Source organism: Leopardus geoffroyi, chromosome B4, assembly GCF_018350155.1.
Source record: "Leopardus geoffroyi isolate Oge1 chromosome B4, O.geoffroyi_Oge1_pat1.0, whole genome shotgun sequence".
In the NCBI taxonomy this organism is placed as follows: Eukaryota; Metazoa; Chordata; class Mammalia; order Carnivora; family Felidae; genus Leopardus; species Leopardus geoffroyi.
Window position 1 is genome coordinate 29,290,337 of NC_059341.1, and position 21,467 is coordinate 29,311,803.

Below are 21,467 nucleotides of genomic sequence, written 5' to 3' on the forward strand. Positions count from 1 at the left end.
ACAAGCATACTGTACCCAAATCCTTTATTGTAAAGATATTTACAGGCATACCTCATTTTATTGAACTTCACAGGTAGTGTGTTTTTTATAAATTGAAGGTTTGTGGCAACTCTGCACAGGGCCAAGTGTATAGGCCTCATTTTTTCAACTGCATGTGCTTACTACTATCTTTGTGTCAGTTTGGTAATTCTCACAATATTTCAAAAACTTTTTCATTATTGTATTTGTTATGGTGATCTGTGATCAATGATTATGACTCAATGAAAGCTCAAATGATAGTTAACGTTTTTTAGCAATAAGGTATTTTTTAATTAAGGTATGTACTTTTTTTTTGACATCTTATTCACACTTAATAGACTCCGGTATAGTGTAAACCTAACTTTAAATTCATTTGATTCACCTTGTTCCAGTATTCACGTTATGCAAGACCTGGAACTGAACCCACAGTATCTTTGAGGTATGCCTGTATATAACTGCAGCAGGAGTGATAGATATTCCTTGGAGTTCCTCAAGCAGCGAGTTTCTTCCTAGTGGGGATGCACATCCTTCAGGCTATCACACCATATGTAGCTGCAGGAATGGCTCATATAGATCCGAGTATCTACTAGGAAGGTATCCTGAACCATTTGTGCATCTGAAGTTGGCTGGATAAACCTCTTTGCCAACAGAGTCCAAAACTTAATAGCATTTCCCTGGCTCTTATCATCACTCTGACCTCACCATCACCTAATGTGATCCAATCTTCCACACTTCCTTGCTTTCCCAAACTCTTCCATTCAGTTATCTAGAATAGAGATATCCTCTTCATAAAAGTCTCAAATTTCTTTCATTGTTCCCTCAACTTCTTGCCCTGACTGAAGCCTGGCAGTGTCTTCCTGAAATAGTGCTCCCTATAGCCCTTTTAAGAAGAAGCTATTTATTTTCCCAAGTCCAACTTACTTAGAGGTGGGTTAAGTATTCATTCTCCTTGCTTTCCACCACCAATCCCATACCATTTCTTTGTTCTCCTTTCAAAAATCATAACCCCCTCAGAAATTCAGAACATCATTCTCCCCAAAGCTGTCATACACACTCTCTTGGTCGAGTCACAGAGCTTCCAGTCTTGTTCTCAACTACTACTAACTACACTTCTGCCATCATGACCTTCTCACCCACATTGATCTTCTTCTGTGTTCCACCTTAGCCACCATTCCTGTGATTATATTCTAGCTCCTGCCTTCACTAGTAACTGTGCCAACTCTGACATCCAAAATCAAGCGTCTCACTTTTTAACCACCACCCTCATGATTTAGTTTCACCTATTCCAGCAGTTGCCTCCCACAAAACCTTTTATGCCAATGACTCCTACCACTTCTCCACTATTCATCAGCTTCTTGATATCTCCTTTCCCTGCTCACCCAGTTTAGATTCCATGGTCTATCATGACAATCTACCTCACTAATCTTCTCATCCCTCTCTTCTTCCTTTGTACTTGTTGGGCAAACATTAACGCCCCAAAACCCCTATCATATACCTACTTGGTGCTTGAACTCAATTTTGATGCTTGCATTCAACTGCTGAAGTGAGCTGACAGGTCTCACTTTAAATGATCACAAATATTGAGCCCTCAGCTCATCCATCAATCACACCACATTTCTCTAGTAAGTCAGCTTTCCCACACATACCTTCATCTGTCTTAAGGTCCCACCCCCCTCTGAGGTGATGACCTCACCTCATACTTCACAGAGAAAACAGAATCATAGAATAAATTACCTCATTCTCCCACTGTCAATTCTAACAACTGAACTGAGTTTTTTTTCTCACATCTGCCTTTTTTCTTACTTTTAAAGAGGAAGAAGTATTTCTCCTCTAATTAGCGACCAACCCCCTCTATGAAATTGATCCAGGAGAGACAGTTTTAAGGAAATAGTTTTTAGGAACAAAGTCCCCAGTGGAAGAGGGGATAGGATTATTTTATCCTTTTTATTTATTTTTTTTTTTTAATTTTTTTTTTCAACGTTTATTTATTTTTGGGACAGAGAGAGACAGAGCATGAACGGGGGAGGGGCAGAGAGAGAGGGAGACACAGAATCGGAAACAGGCTCCAGGCTCCGAGCCATCAGCCCAGAGCCCGACGCGGGGCTCGAACTCACGGACCGCGAGATCGTGACCTGGCTGAAGTCGGACGCTTAACCGACTGCGCCACCCAGGCGCCCCAATTTTTATCCTTTTTAACAACATCATTCCAACTATTACACTAAGTGTACTATTTATAATGACTCTTTTAACATTTTGGTCTACTAATTCTATTACCTGGGTTACTTCTGTGTCTTCCGTATTTTTTCCTTAGTCGTTAGTTGTATGTTCCAGCTTCTTTGCATACCTGGTAATTTTTTTATTGGATGCTAAACACTAAGTTTTATGTTGTAGGATCTTCTAGTATTCTTTTGAATATTTTTCAGCATTATTCTGGGACACAGTTAAGTTACCTGTAATTAGTCTGATCCTTTTGAGAATAGTGTTTAATCTTTGTTAGGCTGTATCCTGAACAGTCTTTAGAGCTAATTTGGCCCTAAAACTAAGGAAGTAACTCTTCTGAGAAATCTTACCTGATGCCCCATGTTATTAGGATGTCTTTCCACTCTGGCTAGTGAGAACACAACACATTCCTAGTCCTGTGTGAGCTCCCAGGACTGTCCCTCCTACTTCTTTACAGTTGCTTTTGCCTCAGCCTTCGAAGTTTCCTCAGACAGGCTCAGATCAGTTTTCAGCCACCCTCAAGGGAATCTCTGGAGCTCTCTGTGCATGTCTGATACCCTGACCTGAAGCCACTTCAGCTTCCCCAAACTCTGAATTTTCTCTCTTCCAACTCAAGGAGGCTGTCAGCCAGGGTCTATTTGGGATCTCCTCCACATATGCTCGAAGCCTGGAAACTAGGTGGTAGAGATGGGGAAACTGAGGACTAGCTTTGCTTCCCTCATTTATTTCCTACCTTCCCTTTGTGTCTGCTGAAACTTTGTAACTCATTTTATTTTTTAAATTAATTACATTTACACCCAATGAATGTAACTCATTTTTAAAAGAAATCATTTGTTGATCTCCCAGCCTACTTTAGCCACTGTCCTGTTTTTTCTGTTCCTTTTCATAGCAGAACTATTGCAAAGCATCGTCTACAATTGCCATGATTCTTTTATCTCTCATTATTTCTTCTATCCTCACTGGGCTTTCCTTTCTACTTCCTCCACCAAAATAGGCCAATGGCACACATGTAATCAAATTAAACAATCACTTTCTCCTACTCATCTTCTCAGTGGACACAGTTAACCAATTTCCTTTCTTGAAACACTTTGATAATTTTCTTACTTCTTTAATAGCTCCTCCTTTAGCTGAGCCACAAGGCACAGCTTTAAAAGCCATCTCCCAAAGACTTGCCAATTTATAGTACCAACCCATGACTTTAAAATATTACATACACTTCCAGTGCAGACTGTTCTAATTCACTACACTCTTACATATCCAGTTAAATATGGACAAGAGGCACTTCAAACACATCCATTCTTTCTGTATCCTCCCTTCTCTGTCCCTATTTCAGTAAGTGGCCTAATCACCTACCATCCAGGTGCTCAAGGTAAAAATCAAGAGTTAATCCTTGATTCTTTCTCTCCATCTAATACATTCAGATCCACCAGCAACTTCTGCTGGTTCTACCTTCAAAATATACCTCAAATCCATCCATTTCTCTTTATCTCCACTACCACCACCCTAGTTAAAGTCACCAACTCTCATTCTTGCTCAATATGCCTCATTCTCCCATATGATAGCAAGAATAATCTTGAAAAACATGACTTCAGATCATGGCACTCCTTTGCCTGAAATTCTCTAATGGCTTACTTCATTTCTGAACAATCCAAACTCCTTGTAGTAGCCTATAATACCTTACCAGATATAGACTCTTGACTATCGTTGGGTCCTCAGAGGACCTTTTTTCATTTCGCCCTAGTCATATTTGCCTTCTATTCCTACCTCATATTCTCTGCATCTGTGGGTCTCTCTGCCTGGAATGTTCTTCACCCAGATTTTCAAAGGGTTGGCTCATTCCCACCATTCCAGGTTCAGATCCAATGTTCCTTGACCATCTATGCCAAGAAAACTCTATCTTCCTCCTTCCATCTGAAATTAACTTGTTCCACTGCCACATAAGAGTTACAGTTTTTACTTTCATTTGCCTTTTTTGTGTTTCCCCATTACAGAATTCATTCAATGAAGCAAATATTGAACACTTACTACATGCCAGGCACTCTTTTGGGTGCTGAAAACACATCAGTGAAATAAAGCAAGACAAAAATTCCTGCCCTAATACAGCCTATATTCTAGAACGTAAGATCCATGAAAAAAGGAACCCTGTTTGTTCAGTGTTGTAACCACGGGAACTATAACAATCCTTGCCTCAAAGCAAATGCACAAGTATTTGCCACAAAAGTGATTGAAAATGGGCTAATCTACATTTTCTCAGTCTGTGTACAACATACCTCATCTCAAATATCTCCACCTATCTATTAGAATAATGATCAAATTCTTGTTTCAGACTTCAAAACAGCCATATTTATATTGTTTCCCTTTAGACTCTTACAGGTGAAACACAAATTTGCAACCACAACTACACAATTCTGGCTCTAATTTCAAATTCTCATAACAATAAAAGCTTTGTGACTACAGCACCTGTTTATGTTCTTTAAATCCTTTAGAACTTGTGAGTCTTTCTGGACTAAACTGGAACCAATTATCCCTGCACCCAGACTACCTTTATTTCCATGTAAATTATGTTTATATAATATGCAAATGAAATTATTAACTAATTCAAGATTGAATGACTATTCTGTAAACACATAAAATACTTCTGGAAACAGACCATAATATACTCATTACAACAGGAAATTACTATAGCCTTACTTCACTTTGCAGTTAAGAAAACCTGGGTGAGTGGAAGCAGGTGTGCATACACTCAACTGTCAGAAGCTGCACAAGGCCTTGAGTCTAAAATTGGTTTTCCTGGGGCACCTGGGCAGATTGGTTAAGTGGCTGACTTCGGCTCAGGTCATGATGTCATGGTTCGTTGGTTCGAGCCCTGCGTTGGGCTCTGTGCTGACAGCTCAGAGCCTGGAGCCTGTTTCAGATTCTGTGTCTCCCTCTCTCTCTCTCAAAGATAAATATTTTTAAAAATGTAAAAATAAAATTGTCTTTCTCAAATTATTACCCAAATTTAAAGACACACTTTTTGCAACTACATACAACGTTACAAGGACAAAGAACATATCTAACACATTTATATGGGATAATCCCAAATACAAGGGATTGTGTAAATGTAAGTAAGCCACAAAAGCCAAAATACATTTTCTCAGAGAATATACAACTGCTACTTGTGGTTCTAAAATACTGAAAATAATTCATCCCAATATATAAAAAAAAATTGAAACTATTAAATCATTGATGGGATGTTTTAAATCTCACATTATCTTTACCCCTGGATTCACTCTAAGGCCATGTCATTTCAGCCAGAACTCTATACTGAAGTGAATTCAACCAAAATGATCTGCTTTAATAATCTGTTAACAAAATTCAGCAAACTTGTCACCATGCATTAACAGAAGCTGACCCAAACCTTTCAAAGAACTGATTATATCCCCATTCATCAAAGCTACAACTCAAATAATGGGTCATAATAGATTTAACTACATGTTTTTGTTTTTCATCTACCTACTACACTGGGGTTGGTGGATGAAATTCACTTCATATATATTTAAACGTATAAAGTTGGGTCTCCACTATGTTTGAAACACTCAATAACTCAAAATCGTTCCCTATAATCGCAGGCTTTAAGTTACATAAACTTGATCAAGACCTGCCAAAATTTACAAATGTGTCGCAGACGACAAAGCTTCAAGCAACTCATTGAAAGTAGTTCTAGCAACTTATTTAAAATATTTGAATCATTTCTCATCGATTTCCCAATAAATTGATATATTCTTACAAAAAATTTACAAAACACTAATGTAAATCATACTTTGAGGGTTCAAAAATTTACTTTAAAAAGTAAAAGACATACTCTACTCCTGTCTTTGTATTTCATATTTTCATACCACTTTGCACTTAGAAGCTCACAACTCATTTCACTCCCAAATTACAATATAAAATTCTCTTTTCCTTGCTGGTTATCTTAAGAAGCAGAATTACAAACTATGTCTTCATCCCATGGTATTACTGTTACTTTTAAAATGCTATCTTTTGGGGGTGTCTGGGTGGCTCAGTTGGTTAAACCAACTGAGATCTTGGCTCAGGTCATGATCTCATGGTCAGTAGATAGGAGCCCTGCATCAGGCTCTGCGCAGGGCAATGTCAAGCCTGCTAGAAATTCTCTCTGCCCCTCCCCTGCTCAAGAGCATGAGCATGCACATGTACTCTCTATCAAATAAATATACATTTAAATGCTAGCTTTTGCTTTAAAACTGCTGTTTAACCAACCGCTGATAAGAAATACCCTTAACTTTTTAGGAAAACTGAATCATATATATTAGATTCCAAATCTTTCTATCTTTCATCTGTTTTTACTACCATGATGTAGTAGTATGCAAAATATAAAACTAAAACCTAGTTTTTAGGACTGTTGGTTTAATACTTAATCTAGCCACAAATTCATGAACCTGTGAGTACAGATTATTCCTCGTTTACAAAATTTAGCTACCTTACATTTAGACAGTATTTTTAATTAAGTACTGTTGATTAAAAGAAAGAAATGGTAGTTCAGCACAAACTCCATTACAGATCACAAAGCCTCTACAAAACATGGTAGATACGTAAGCCTGTCCGTTTTCATTACCATTGTTTTATAAGAAAATGAACTCTAAGTTCAAATGGTATTAATCCAAAATTTTAAATATCAAGTAGTACACTGAAACAAGAGCTCTTTAGGCACCTAGGAACCATAGTTTTCAAGAGGTTCCTTTTGTAGTTAAGAGTAGTCTCTTCCTTAAGCCAATTAAGAAAGAAAGGGGGGGAGGGGTGGAAAAGAGTCGTCTCTTCCTGAGTTGCCTATAGCTAAGGATAGAATTATCCTTCTTCTAATAAGTCTATAGAATTGTCATACTAATAAAACCAAAATGACTTCACTTGAAATTTCTAGGAGAGTTAGTAGCCCTTAATCTTGAGCTTTCTGCTCCAATTTGTTAACAATGCTTTGAGAAACTGATGGACAAATATGAACTTTTACCCTAGAAAAATATACCATCACAAAATTTTATATGCATATCATGGGAATTCACTACTTCCAGAATCATTTCCATGCAGTCCTTAGAACTTAGAAATTCCTCAAAAATATCTTGGTGGGGGGGGCCTGATTGGCTCAGGCAGTAGAGCATGTGGGTCTTGATCTTAGGGTCATGAGTTCAAGCCCCATGCTGGCCATATAGCTTACCTAAAAAAATAAATTAAAAAAATATCTTCAGGTAGAAATTGGACACTAAATTTTACTATTGCTTCTCAATTATCTTTGATTTTAAATAGACTAGTTATTGGCTACTTAATGCAAAAAAAATTTTTTCGAGTCCTTTCTAATTCAAACTATTTGTAAAAATTAAACTTTGCTTCTACTGTAACTGAGATTTCACATATTTTTCTTCACTTCCAAGAAAGAAGGAAGAAATCTAATTTTACAGCTCCAAATACAAGGACTAAAAAAATTTTAGTTCATAAAATTTTAAAGGGAAAAAAAAGATTTTTGGTTTATTTCAAAAATGAGAAAACATTTAAATTGATCATTTAAAGTAGAAAAACTAGACTTTTATCAATTTTTGAAAATGTGACACTTATTTTTCCTCATTTCAGAGATATATACATATTTCCAATTTATCCCTAATTAAAAACAAACAAAAAACCCATCCACTTTATAACTAGTCCTTAACTTGGATCTAATAACATTATATACAGGACCTAATAATGGATGGTAGTTCTAAGAGGAGAGAAAGGCAGGTGTATGAGACCATTTTGTCCAGATAGAACCCAATTAAAACAAGGTGCTGGATTATAATGGCTAGACCCTACTTCTAACAGTCTCAAAGATAGCTGTGTAGGGTAGTATCAATTACATCACCTGTTCTACCCAAATCAGACTAGGTAATAGGAGTAGAAAGGTTAACTCTCCACTCATAATAGAGCCACAACACCCTGGACAGCCCAATGAAAAAGTTACACTATAGGAACCAGGTAGTTCCAATTTATTATCACTTTAAAACCAATGTTTTCAGAATGTCTTTCCTAGCAGAATTACACTTTAATGTAAAGCTCCAATTCTAACCAACATAAATCAATTTTATTAAAAACACACCAATAGTACCAACATCTTGCAAAGTTATCCCTTCAATTAAAAGAGAAGCCGTGGCCCTAGACTTAGTATTTCAACATTCCTAACTTCAAAGTTAAGATCTCAAATTTAAGATTATAATCTTAACAAAAATGTTAAAATATTATAATGGCACAAACATCTGCCCTCTCAACTTATCCAAATTTTTCTTTTTTAAACCCAAAGGGACTCATTTATCTCATTTTAGAACTGACAGTCTATTGACTTCCTATTTGAAAATTACTTCTGTAATTCATCAACTCCAAGACTTCATCAAATGTTGTTTTTTGACTTAGCAAGCTACAATGTATGACAGTGTACCAATTCAAACATTTAATCCCTAAACATCTAAGACTCAGCCAAGTTCTTCAATTTATTACAATTTGGAGTTATTTTTCAATCCAACTACACTAATAAATAACAACTAAATTCTAAAATTGATTAAAGTCACGGGGTTGGGGAGAGGATTTCTACTTAAAATTGTTTCTTAAAAATTAAGAGGCATGCCCAATTGTGTTCAGCTTATATTATTAAAATTGGTTAAATAGGAGTACATTAATAAGTTTTATTTTCTCAGTGGTAAGACCTAGAATTTGTCTGTCCTTCACCACAGAAACAAAATATGGTAACAATTACCAGAGAGTTCACATGACAATACTGCAGATACATTTTGATCATGAAATGCTTTCTTAATCAGGGGGTATATACAAAACTGTCATTTAAATCTGCCCCATCTTTCATGATCAACATACCATTATACTTTTTTTAGCTAGACCCTCAATGTCCAAGGCAAAAGTTTGTTTTAACCATTCACCTTTACAAGTACATCATGCTTCAACAAATTATCAAAATATTTTTGTTTTTCTAAAGTTAACTCAGAATTCAATTATTTCTATGTTTAGCCTACATTTTCAATATTGTGTAGCATGCTATTTTCAATATTGTGACTTATATGGCCTACTACTACTGACAACATGAACCAGGACTGTACAGCAGCAATTTACTTGGTAGTGCTTACATCCTTTTATTAAATTCAGTATCTATTCTTGATGTCTATGCTTCACTGATCATAGTTTTGGCTGGATGTAAATTGAAACAAATTCTAAACAGATGATGGAAAAAGGTAGCTTAAAGGAAAATAAAAATCCCTCACGTTCCTCAGAGAGACTGCACATGTTACTAATGATATCCATTGCACTATAAGATGTCAAAATTATTTCCGTGAACAAAATTATCTATAAAGTTTAACAAACATTGATACTTTAGTTGAGTTCAGCTCGGAGTTCAGGTTGTAGCTGGAGACTGTCCAAAATACTCAGAAGCAAGACTTAACTAAATGTCTAGCATGTACTGTAGTGCTACCTTGCTTTTATAAAGCATCTCCCCACCTTCCCTGGCTGCAAAACAAGAACTACAAATTAAATTCCAAGGCAGTATAACACCAACACCCCAACTTGAAAGTATGATCTGTAAAACTTAGAAACAAAAATAAAACCAAAAGACAAGATTCTGCAGTCACAAGCACTTTAATTTTTAAAAACAAATCACTTATTAAAAAATAAATGGCACCAATCTACTCTAAAGTTGACACAAGTAAAATAGAGAGGTTCTGTCTGATAAGTGCTGAAAGTCAGTGCTACACCAGACAATCTCAACTACTACATGCACTTATCACTTAGCTTATCTGTAAAGTTAGACTTAAAACACTACTCTCAAAAATAACATTCAACTGTCAGAACTATTTTACTTTAAAAGGTTAAATAACCCAAACAATTTGAAGAGCTTTATTTTCAAAATCAACATTACAGAGCATAATTTCTACATTTAAAGTTCTTACAGTACCAAATAGAAATATTACAGTACAGTTTTCCACAACAAAATTGTAGCACACAAATCTTGCGACTCCTTGATTTCCTTGAACTGTCAATACGCTGCACCCTGTTTAAATGGCTGTACCTGAAAACCAAAGTATGCAATTCCTTAGGATTAGAAGTCGTCAAGCTATACTGTCAAGAATCTGGGGAAAATGAGAGGAAGATTCTATTATCCTTGTGTCTCAACCCAGTTTCCACAACAAGGTAAAGCCAGAGCTATGATAAAATGTCTATTTGCTGTAAATAAATACTGAAACCCACCCGATATAAAACATCTGAATGTGAAGATTTCTGTAAAATGAATTCACTTAACTTTAGTTCGGTTATCGATAAGTAAGGACCCTCTTTCGAAATCTAGATCTATAAAACATCTTCTTAAATTGGGTCGTTTCTTCCCCTATGTTGAGAAACCAGAAGGCAGACTTACACTTAAAAAAAAAAAAAAAAAAAAAAGCTATTAATAAAGTTACAGGCTTTAGAAAAGCTACGTACTCCAAAATAAGTCTGCAACATAGTCTCAAAGATCAAAGAAAAAGTCAGGGATAGATAGTAGTTTATTACCCTCCGACTAATTAGAATTGGGGAGGAATGAATGCAAAAGTCCCAAAGATACAGAAAATGAATCTTATCTTCTATAAAAGTCATCCGAGCAAACACGCAGTACTCTCAACACTCTGTTGCAGGGGGTAAAAGGAATACAAGCCTCACAGACCTGCTGTCAACATTACATGCCCCAGTGAGGCTCCCCGTGGGGGCCGCACAGAGCCCAGCCACCTTTCCAGGCCGTCGGGAAGCGAAATTCCCCCACTGTGCACGGAACCTGCGCTCCCCAGCGCCCGCAGCGCGCGAAGGCCGAGGTGGCCCTAGAACGCCACCCAGCGGCCTGCCGGGAGGGCTGCAGGCGGGTCCTCCGCGGCTCCCGGCTCGCCGCACCCCCACCGCCACCCAAGCCCGTTCCCCTCTCCGGATGCACAAGGCCCAACCCAAGAACTAAGACCACAAAATGGCTGCCGGCAGCTTCGTCACGTGACCCCTTTGTGCCTTTCGGGCTCCCGAACTCCGCGGGACCCGGGTACAAGTGGCCGGGGTCGGCGGGTGGCCTTAGAGGAGGCCCCGCCGGGCCGCGGCGGCCGGGGGTCGAGGCCGGGGGAGGCGGGGTAAAGGCCCGGCCGGCGACTGAGGGTCGGCGGCGAAGAGAAGATGGCGGCCATTTTGTGTGGGTATGCTGCTCCGCCGCCGCCGCAGGCAGCAGAGGGAGCGGGGCCTGGCGCTGGGTCGGACAGGGGAGTTAACACGTACCGACTCCTCTTCCTTCTCCATTCCGGTGGGCATCTGCGGCACGGCCCGGTTTATCGAGGCGTATTCGTGCAGGTCGGGCAGATCCTCACAGCGGAAAACCGGCAGCGGCTTCGAGGCGTCTAGCGCCCGCGCCCGAAACGACAGTTTACTCATCTCAGGCGCAGCAGATACCTCTCCGCTCTGGGGAAACGGCCCCGGCCAGCGGGATCATGGAGAACCGGGGGTTCGGTCCCCACTCGCCTACCGCTGCCGGGGACTTGAGGGGCGGAGCGCAGAGCCCGCCGTCCGGGCACTAACACCAGCCGGGAGGGTGGGAGGCTGTGCCGCTCCGCTCCTCTCTCGCTCGCTCTCTTCAATACGCCATGGCCAACATGGCGGACATTAAAACTCCACTGTGCGCTCTTCAGCCAACCCCAGCCATTCCCCACACTGCATCGCGCAGCGGCGCGGGCACGCGGGGGGGGGGGGGGAGCGCGGGCTCGAGGCCGGGCGCCGGCACGGAGCGCGCGTCCCGCCAACCCCCGGCGCCCGCCGGCCTCGCTGCTCGCGGCCCCCACCCTCCGCAGGCCCGGAGGCGGACGGGCGGGACGGGGCAGACTGGGCGCTCGGACGCCGGGAGCCGACGCCTCGATCCTCCTGTTCCTTCCTATAGCGCACACGCTCACTTTCTCACGCTCGCTCCCTCCCCGCGCCGTTTTCTGACAGGCAAAGGTGCAGGCAAACTACCCAGCCGCAAGCCGGCTTGGCGAAAGGCAACGGCGGGAGAATTGCGGGGTGGTGCTATTACTCGGGGGTGGGCGGGCTCGGCACCTGTCACCCCCGCCAGCGGCCAGCGCAAGGGGCGGGGGCGACTCTGGGGGGCCAAAGCCGCCCTCGGTGGGGGTTAGGAGGGGCGCTCCAGACGGCGCTGCGCACCGATGGCAAATTCAGTGGGTGAATGCATGTCTTAGTTATCGCGGCTTTTTAGGTCTTTAAAACAAAAATACAAACGAAATTAGGGGCAAAATAATACTTTGGGTGAACTTTTACCAGCGATTATTTTTCGTCTAATGAAATTCTGGATTATAATATTTGACAGGCTCCGCAGCAAATCTTTGGTCAGTTCCCATCCACTGAACTCAGTATAAACGGTAGGCATCCTTCTCCGCTCCAAAATAGGTCTTTTTTTAATCTTGCATTTTATGTACCCATATTCACACTTTTATTGTAATTGAAGCAAAAGGAGTTCTTATCGGGCACTATGACCTTAAGGGAAAAAAAAAATTTAAACGACCTACTTCAGGATTGCACAGCCAATTCATTATATGTAGCTCATGATTTTGTTTGCACTGAAGGAAAAAGCTGCTTCTATGACATAGTCATGGGTTCACACTTATTTGTTCTCTGAAAAACTTTATAAGATTGAATCATATAAAGCCTGTAGTGCTCCTGCCAAATCAAAACAGAAAAAAAAGGGGAAGAACTGATATATTAATTTTTGGTTTATATTATACATGAAACTAGGTATCCAGAGAGCTCTTTTTCCGGTGGCATGTTAAACAAAAACCAGAAAGACTGTTAGGGTGGGTTTAGTAGGTTTGGCAGCAAAATTTCAAACGTTCACTGAGATAGAAAAATGTTTTACAAGTCTGCTTTTCTCCCTGGGGCTACACAGTAAAAATAATCACAATTCTTAAATACTGGGTTGGACGGGAACTGTTAACTTGCTTAAGGCACATAGGAAACTGCTATCTTCCAGGCTGGTTTAGCTACACTCTACCAGGTGGGGAGAAGAAAAGGAATACACGGACTCCAGTTCTCAAAAATTACCCTAAAATTCTCATACTGACAACTTACCTCTGTGAGGCAGAGGGACTTTCATCCACATTTTCTATACTAATACTGTGCATTTATTCAATGAGCAAACATTTATGAGCCCTCGTGGCCTTCTAAGTATGCTGCTGATGACTTATCACTGGCAGAGCTCAGAGCTCGAGCAGAAGGACCTGTAGATGAAAACTGCCACACCTGAAGTGTTATAATGAAAGCACAGGCTATTGTGGGAACAGGCAGGAGTGGCACCCAATCCATAGGCAGTGGCTCTAATGAAAGCATTCAGGGAAGGTTTTTTTGGAGGAGATGATATCTGAGTCAAAATTGTGTAGGATAAGTATGAGTTAACCTTGCCAAAAAAAAAAAAAAAAAAAAAAATGAAGAGAGGTATATTAGGCAAGAGAAGCAGCATGTGCAAAGAATTAGCCACGAGAGCCCGTATCATATTCTGGGAGCCTCAAGAATTGCCAACCACACTGTGAAATAGACACCTATTTAGCCAAGTTTAAGAGTTCTGGTTCAATATTAGTCTAGTAGTCCTCTGCAGCCTACAATATTAGATTTCCGAAAATCCCACAAGTAGAATTCCATTGATTTTGTAGAAGACTTCATAGCACAAAGTCTTTACAGACTTTATAGAACAAAATAGGATCTTAAGTTATGAATGAACCACCACGGAAACAAATATATATATTTTTAAACTTCATGAAAATAACAGCTTATGGATAACATTTTCTATATCCCTTATGGATACTGTACAAATCAGTTCCTTGTTCTCTAGAAATTCTAGAATCATCCTCCATGGCAGGTTCAGAGATATGCTTACAAATTAAGCTTGCCTTTTCGCAGATAATATGCCTGTAAGTGACATTTTCTTTTTGCAGCGACTCTCCATCCAGCTCAATGACCTGGATTTCTGACTCCCAGGTCCTACTGGGTTTTCAAGGACCCAAAGACTGGAGTCTCAAGCTTCATACTCAATTCAGTTCCCTCTCTCCTAAGGGCCAGGAGTGCAGAAATAAAGGTTCAGGCTTAAATGTAGGGAATACAAGTAAGATTCTGATAAGGGGATACCCAGTAAACCAAATGACGAGTACTAGGCAGTATGGTGAAGTGCATTGCTATGGGAGTTCAGAAGGAAAAGTCAGTTTCACCTGGGCTGATCAGACATCATGGAGAAGATAGCATGTGATTTGGTTCTGAAAGATGACTAATATTCCAGTTGGTAATGGCAATGAACCAGTAGAAGAAAGGTATTCATGGGAGAAAGCAACTGTATGAACAAAACAGTGAGAGAAGGCAACTGCCAGGTGTGTGAAGGTGAGGTTTATTTGGCCAGGGTTCAGTAGAAGACTCCAAAAACAAACCAGGTGTGTGGTAAAACTGGTAAGCTCTTGGGTTGAGGGAGTAGGAGTAGAAAGTAAAGAGATAGAAGTTTTAATGGTAATAATAATTACTCATATCATCATGCTGACATGTGCTTCATTTCAATTTACACCAAATACAGAAATTCTGCTGAAAACACAACCAAGAATGTGTGAAATGCAACTGCTCTAACACTGCAGTTTGCTATATATAATAAACCTGAAGTATGATTCTAAATTTTAGTTCATGTCCGATATGTGCCCAAGTCTTATTATTTATTCTTTGAAACTGTATCTAGGATTTGTCTCCTTATTTCCATTCCCATTGCCTTAACCATAGTGCCAGCTCTCATCACTTCCCAACTGGAAAGTGGGAATTCATAATTATATTCATTCATTCCTTCAAGAAACCGTTATTAACCACCTACCTAACAGGAAGCTGCAGGTACTCTCTTAGTGGCTAGTGGTAACTAATAGTGGCTGGTAGAGGTTCCCTGGGTATATGAAGGACAAACTGCCCTTCAGGGCTTCATAGTTCATGCCACCCAACCAGTGTGCCTAAATCCCCATTCCGTGGGTATCCTCCCTTCCTCAAGTCACTTATTTATATCTGCTCTTTATTTTGCCCATTAGATAAAGCCAAAAAAAAATTTTTTTTTTGGTATGGTTGTTAAGGCCTCATAACTTTATCTAACTCTGTCCAACATCGTTTCTCATTATTGCCTAAGACAAGCTCTTCACTCTGGCTGGTATGTCTCATAACCATCTTTAGAAATCAGCATGTCTTTCCTGCCTCCAGATTTTTATTCATTCCTTTTTCTCAGTTCTCCCTGACGGACAGTATATTTCTAGCTAACGAAATGCGAAATACGACCTCACAGGAATGTTTTGAAGATTCCATAAAACATTCCATGTAAATATTTAGTATGGTCTCTAGCCCACAGTAAACATTCAGTAATTATAAACTATTGTTATTATCCCTCAAAATCCAAATCAAATATCATGTCCTCCACAAAATTGTGACTACTTAATCTCTCTGGGTTCTAATTTCCTAATATGAAGAATGAGTGAGTGGTTATGTGAATTCAAAATAATTCTTCTTAAGTCTGTACCATTCTTTCTCATCTCTGAACTCCCATTACACTTCCAATCAGTAAGAATAATACCTACTATTTACTATGTGCCAGGCAATGCGGAAGTACATTTTAAATGTATTATCTCATTTAATTTTCATGAGAGTCCTCTGAGATCTGTCCTGTTATAAAGGTTGCAGAACCTGCCTATGGTCACAAAGCTGGTGATGGGCAACGCTGAGATTGAAATCCTTAGTGTCTGATTCCAGAGTGAAGCCCCCATATCCAGGTTATAAAGTGAAGCATGGAGTGAACTACAAGTCAGAAAAAAGAGATATTGAATGTAGCCTTCCCTTTCAAGAGGCTTGGCAATGAAGGGAGGAGAGGCAGAGACAAAGGGGTAGCTATTTGGGTCACAGATTGTGTTGTTTTTGAAAGTGGGAGAGATGTGGGCATGTTTGTACACTGAAAACAAAGAATCGTATAAATTGATTAATGTTAGAACTGTCTTCTGAGGCAGGAAGGAAAGAGGGCAAGAATGGATGGTGATGCAAAGAAGTTACACTCTCTTTGATTAAACAATAAGATTTAAAAAACCATGATGCCAGTTTTGCTAGCAGGAGTCTAGATTCTTCATTCCTTCAAGCATTCAACAGATATTGATTGGATGTTTATTAAGAACTAGGTAAAGCAGTTTGTGCTGCAGAACAATGATAAACAAGACATGATCCCTATAGCCTCATAGAGTTAATAATAAAGTGAGATATTGCTTTTACATTTAATTGAGAAAAAGTGAAATTAATTTCTTTAAAATGTGTGAATGTATAATAATGATCTCAACATGAGAAAATAATATAGGGCTATAAAGGAGCATTGTGCAAAAGCACTATATTTTCACTTAAAGTTATTTTTCCTAACTTTCTGCTTCTTAGTTTCATGATAAGCTATATAAAGCAATGGCATCAAATAATTCTTCCAACATAACATTTAGGAAAATAAAAACTGGAAATGCTTTCATGATGTGTTTTTCCCCTCAAGGAAATATTGGAAAGTAAATATTGCAATTGTTTTGCAATGTATTTAATAGGGTGTCAAAGAAATAATATCTGAACTGATTCTTCTACAGAGTTGATTTATACATGGAATTCTGTACGGAATATTTAAGATCTATATTTTAGATAAAATATTCAGAATGTATCCAGAAGTAATCTATCTCTACCTTAAAAGAATAAAGGGAAAATATTAATCTTAGCAAACTGTAGCAGGATGGACTCAAAGTTATTTCAGTTTACCTTTATCTCCAATACAAATTTTAACTGGAAAAAAAAAAAAAAAAAAGAAAAGTAAAAGAAACACAACTCAAACAAATTGGGCCTGAGAATGAATTAGAATATTTTTAAAAATTCACAAAATGGTGCCAGCAGTATTGAAATTTAAAAATTAAAAAAATAATACATCTTGTGAAATATAAAATCCTAAATTTGTAGAAAATCTATTATGAACCCAGCAAGGATTTTGCCAAAATGGTCTAAATTTTCTCTGGAAAGAAAAAAGGTGATTAGGTAAGTTTAACCATTTTGAGGACTGGGCTTCCTTAATTCCCAGGTCCAACACATGATCTGAGCTTTTCTTCCCCAGTCCTAGTAGGCAGTTGATGAGACTTCTGTGGCATTATTTTAGTGAGGATAACACTAGACTACTGGATGCAGTTGGATGCATAAGTGGGAGTTATAAACAGGAAATCATTTGAAACTTGAATAACAATTTAGTACTTTAGAGGAATGTCACACGTTCCAACAATTAATTTGCCAGAAGAATAAAAGTCCGCCTTAGAAAACAAGGAAATTGAAGAACTAAAACATATATATCATATTTGGTAGTATTTATCTAAACTGAATTTTGTTAAATTAGTGTTAACTCATTTAATGCAGTGAGTGGAACTTACTGACAGACTACTGTGTACAGCCCAGGTGTTAGTCCAAGGTTGTAAGGAGCAAAGACATAAAAATGAGCAAGTTAGGAGAGAAGAGAGGAGCGGGCCGGGGGAGGAGGAGGAAAAGGGAGGGAGGGAAAGGGAATGTAGTAACCTTTTAGGTGTCTTACAGTCTGAGCACATAAAACATCCTATAGTTGAGCTTTAGTTTTACTAAGCAACATAAACAAATCAGTATGGTATAAATGGTACATAGGGTGAAGAAATGAAACTTGGAGAAAAGAGAAAAAAACTGTTCATGAAGTAGAAATTCATATTGGAAGGTTTATATCAAATTTATTAGTGGGCGGTAGACAAAAAACAAAAAAGATTGGGAAGAGGGGCTTTCAAGAGAGAGAGACTTTTTGAGTTGCTATTATTGCTTTTATGACTCAAGGCAGGAAATCATTTTGCTTTTGAAACGTGGGGCACAGAATTATCTTCTCTATCATCTAATAAGTTAGTATTAGTGAAATTAAAGTTTTACTTTCACTGTATTCTTTATGATACGTTGAGCAACTGTTGTGCCGATTAGTTAGATAAATACTCTAAATCCAGTTTCTCCTCTCTTCCGGAGTAGGGAAGGGAAAGTGACGATTTCAACCGCAAGGACTGAGATTATAGGTGTGAAGAATGATTCATGGAGGAGGAGAAGGGCATGGAGAACAGAACCGGAGAGATAGGAACATCGAGGAGACAGCAAAGGGACAAGAGCCAGGAAAAGAACAGAGAAGGAGAGACAAGAGGCTGGGAGAAGCACAGAGAGAAGCTGGGTGAGGTAAATGTTTCAAGGAGGACCAAGAAGATTAATGAGGAAGACCAAAAAGAATGAGGCCGTCACTGGAGATCATAGCCAGCAAGATTTCTATAGGACACTGTGGGCGGAAAATATACTCTGGTGAGTTGAGATGTCAACTGGAGGAGTCATAGGCTGAGTGGTGCCTGAAGCATGTTAATTAATCATTTACCAGGCAAGCCAAAGCCAAGTAAAATTTTGAAGTGATTTCCCAATACTTTTTCTGTGATAGTTTTCTTGTTACTTGCCCACAGGAGTGAGAGCACCTCAAGGCCAAAAATCAGCCTAGCTTCAGGACAGAGCCAGGGACACAGCGTGGCTAACATCATCGGCACCTCCCACATTAGACATTAAAAGAGAATACATTCCATTATTTCACAAGTCTTTACAAAATCCTAGTTACAGGAGGAAGTAAAACTTATCTTCCATCTTTAAAGTTGCAGAAACTAGTAAACAAAAAACCAACCCAATTTGCTTAAATGAGTTACTAATAAGGACATAAGTCATATCCAGATCTTAAGATTTCTTCTGAATTAAGTTTCCCAAACACTAGACTCATAAGCCAAAAATTAAACACAGGTACACTGTGGTAGCACATATGTAGCACCTGGGTGGCTCAGTTAACTGTCCGACTCCTGATTTCAGCTCAGGTCATGATCTCGTGGTTCATGAGTTTGAGCCCTGCATTGGGCTCTGCACTGACAGCCTACAGTCTGCTTGGGATTCTCTCTCTCTCCTTCTCTCTCTGTGTACCCCCATCAAAATAAATAAACATTAAGAAAAAAGCAGTAAGTTAGAAAAATACTATTATATATTTTTTTAAAAAATGTATAGGCTCATAAGGCAAAGGATCAGGACAACTGCAGAAAAGAAATCTTTTACAAATGCTTATTACAGTATTTTCCAAATTTATCTGACCATGCAACCCCTTACTATGTACTATCAATTATTACCTTTAGTTCTATAAACACACACTTTGGGAAATTCTAATCTAGGTAATTCAAGGAAATAAAAGTTTTTTTCTGATCAAGTTATTCCTTTAATTACTTGAGAAGTCTGACATGCGAACTTTGAAAAAAGCATAACGATCTTATAAATGTAAAGTATTATCCTTATTATCAGTTAAGATTTTTATCCTGCTAAAACCAGTGTAAAATAAGACATTTAAGTATAAAAATGAACAGAATTCTGACACAGAATTTAGCAGATTGCTATACTTTGACAATATATTGGGTATTTAATACCAAATAAACCAAAATATTTAGCTATGTTTCTGTCTAAAAGTTTCTCTATTAAAAAGAACATGGTGAACCACTTTGATTCAGAGATTTCTATTCTAACTTAAAACTCTTGGAGCTGCAGTTTCTCCATCAGTGAAATAGTAATCAACAGAATCTACCATGTAGGTCGATACATTGATTCAATAGAATCATTAATGCAAAGAGTTTATCAGGAACCTGACACAAAAGTAATGCTCAATAAACATGAGCGATTTTTAAAGGACATTTTAATTCTATTTTATCCCATAGATCATTTTATTTTTCAGAGCTTTTTTTTTCTATATATACAGTAAAAAACAACATGAATTGTAAAGACTTTCAAAATTCTTACCTAAGGACACAAAACAAAACCAAGCTAAAAAAGTCCTCACGTGAAACCAAAGTCCAAGATACACACACACACACACACACACACACACACACACACACACACAACTAATTTAGATAAAACATTACATTCATCTTCTAGATTTTTTTTTTGTTTTGGGGTGCCTGGATGGCTCAGTCCGTAAAGCGTCAGACTTTGGCTCAGGTCATGATATCACCGCTTGTGACTTCCAACCACCCCACGTTGGGCTCTGCGCTGAGAGCTCAGAGCCTGGAGCCTGCTTCGGATTCTGTGTCCCTCTCTTGCTCTGCCCCTCCCCCACTCGTGCTTTGTCTCTGTCTTTGTCTCTCTCTCTCTCAAGAATAAAACATCAAAAAAATTAGATTTTTTGTTTTGTTTCCCTTTAGTAACTTTGTATCATTCCTAGGTTTAAATCTACAAGGAGCTCTGGTGCACCTTTCCCCCCCACTGACAAATGACTCATTGAACTCAGTGACTACTCAATCTCCAAATCTGGTCAAGCAAGCTCCCCATGGGGTCAGAGCCTCTCTGTACAAGCTGCTACTGTTTCCCTTAGGCTGAGTGCTTTGTGTAAAAACAGTCATAGGATAAGTAACATTTTGGACTCCGAGTAGCAACATGGTACAGTAAGTAAGTCCAGGCATCATGTGCTAAAAGGAATACTGGCATCCATGTTTAAAGCTCTGGATGCTAATCTAGTATCTACCAGTTCCCAGCAGTATGATCCCATAGAAATGATTTAGTTTCTAAGCCTTAAGTATCTCATATACTTAGTTTAAAGAATACTTGTTTTCCTCTCTTTTAGGCCATTATGAAGAACAAATGAGGTAATGTAGTGAAAAATTTTTGACAGCTACAAAGTACTAAACAAATATAAGGAAGAATTTATTATTTCAATTTCACTGTAGTGGTTAGGAAGGGCATACACATACCCTTGCCCCAAAATAGCATATTGGAACAGAAAATCCATGACCTGTCCAAATCATGCAGTTGATCACAGAAGATTGTTGGCAGACTGAGGGGGCTTTGGACATTTCCTTAAATGGAAAATCTTGAACACAATACCAAATTCACCCATTTCATTTATTTTTCAATAATCTTTTTTTGCCCCTTAAAACCTATCATAAGTTTGAATTATTCTAAGAAATGTACCTGTATTCTAATTCTTACAATTATAAATTTTTATCATTTTAATATATTTTTCTCGAAAATTCCTCTTTCTCATCATCACTCCATTTAGAACAGAAAAATAATAAAAATGTTTTTCTCTGAATTTT

General features: G+C 38.7%; 1 protein-coding gene across 6 annotated transcripts in view; it reads right to left on the reverse strand.

The window, feature by feature from the left end:
- Positions 1–21,467, reverse strand: part of EPC1 (enhancer of polycomb homolog 1) — a 105,416-nt gene that overhangs the window by 57,304 nt on the left and 26,645 nt on the right. The window contains exon 1 of one of the 6 annotated variants that reach the window (XM_045466185.1): positions 11,545–11,996. The exons of 4 other annotated variants lie outside the window; for them this stretch is intronic. In XM_045466185.1, the coding sequence (XP_045322141.1) occupies positions 11,545–11,697 (153 nt within the window). In that variant the 5' untranslated portion in view covers positions 11,698–11,996. Of the gene's footprint in view, positions 1–11,544; positions 11,997–21,467 lie in introns of those variants that run through there. One more of the 6 variants, XM_045466186.1, reaches the window with a different exon arrangement.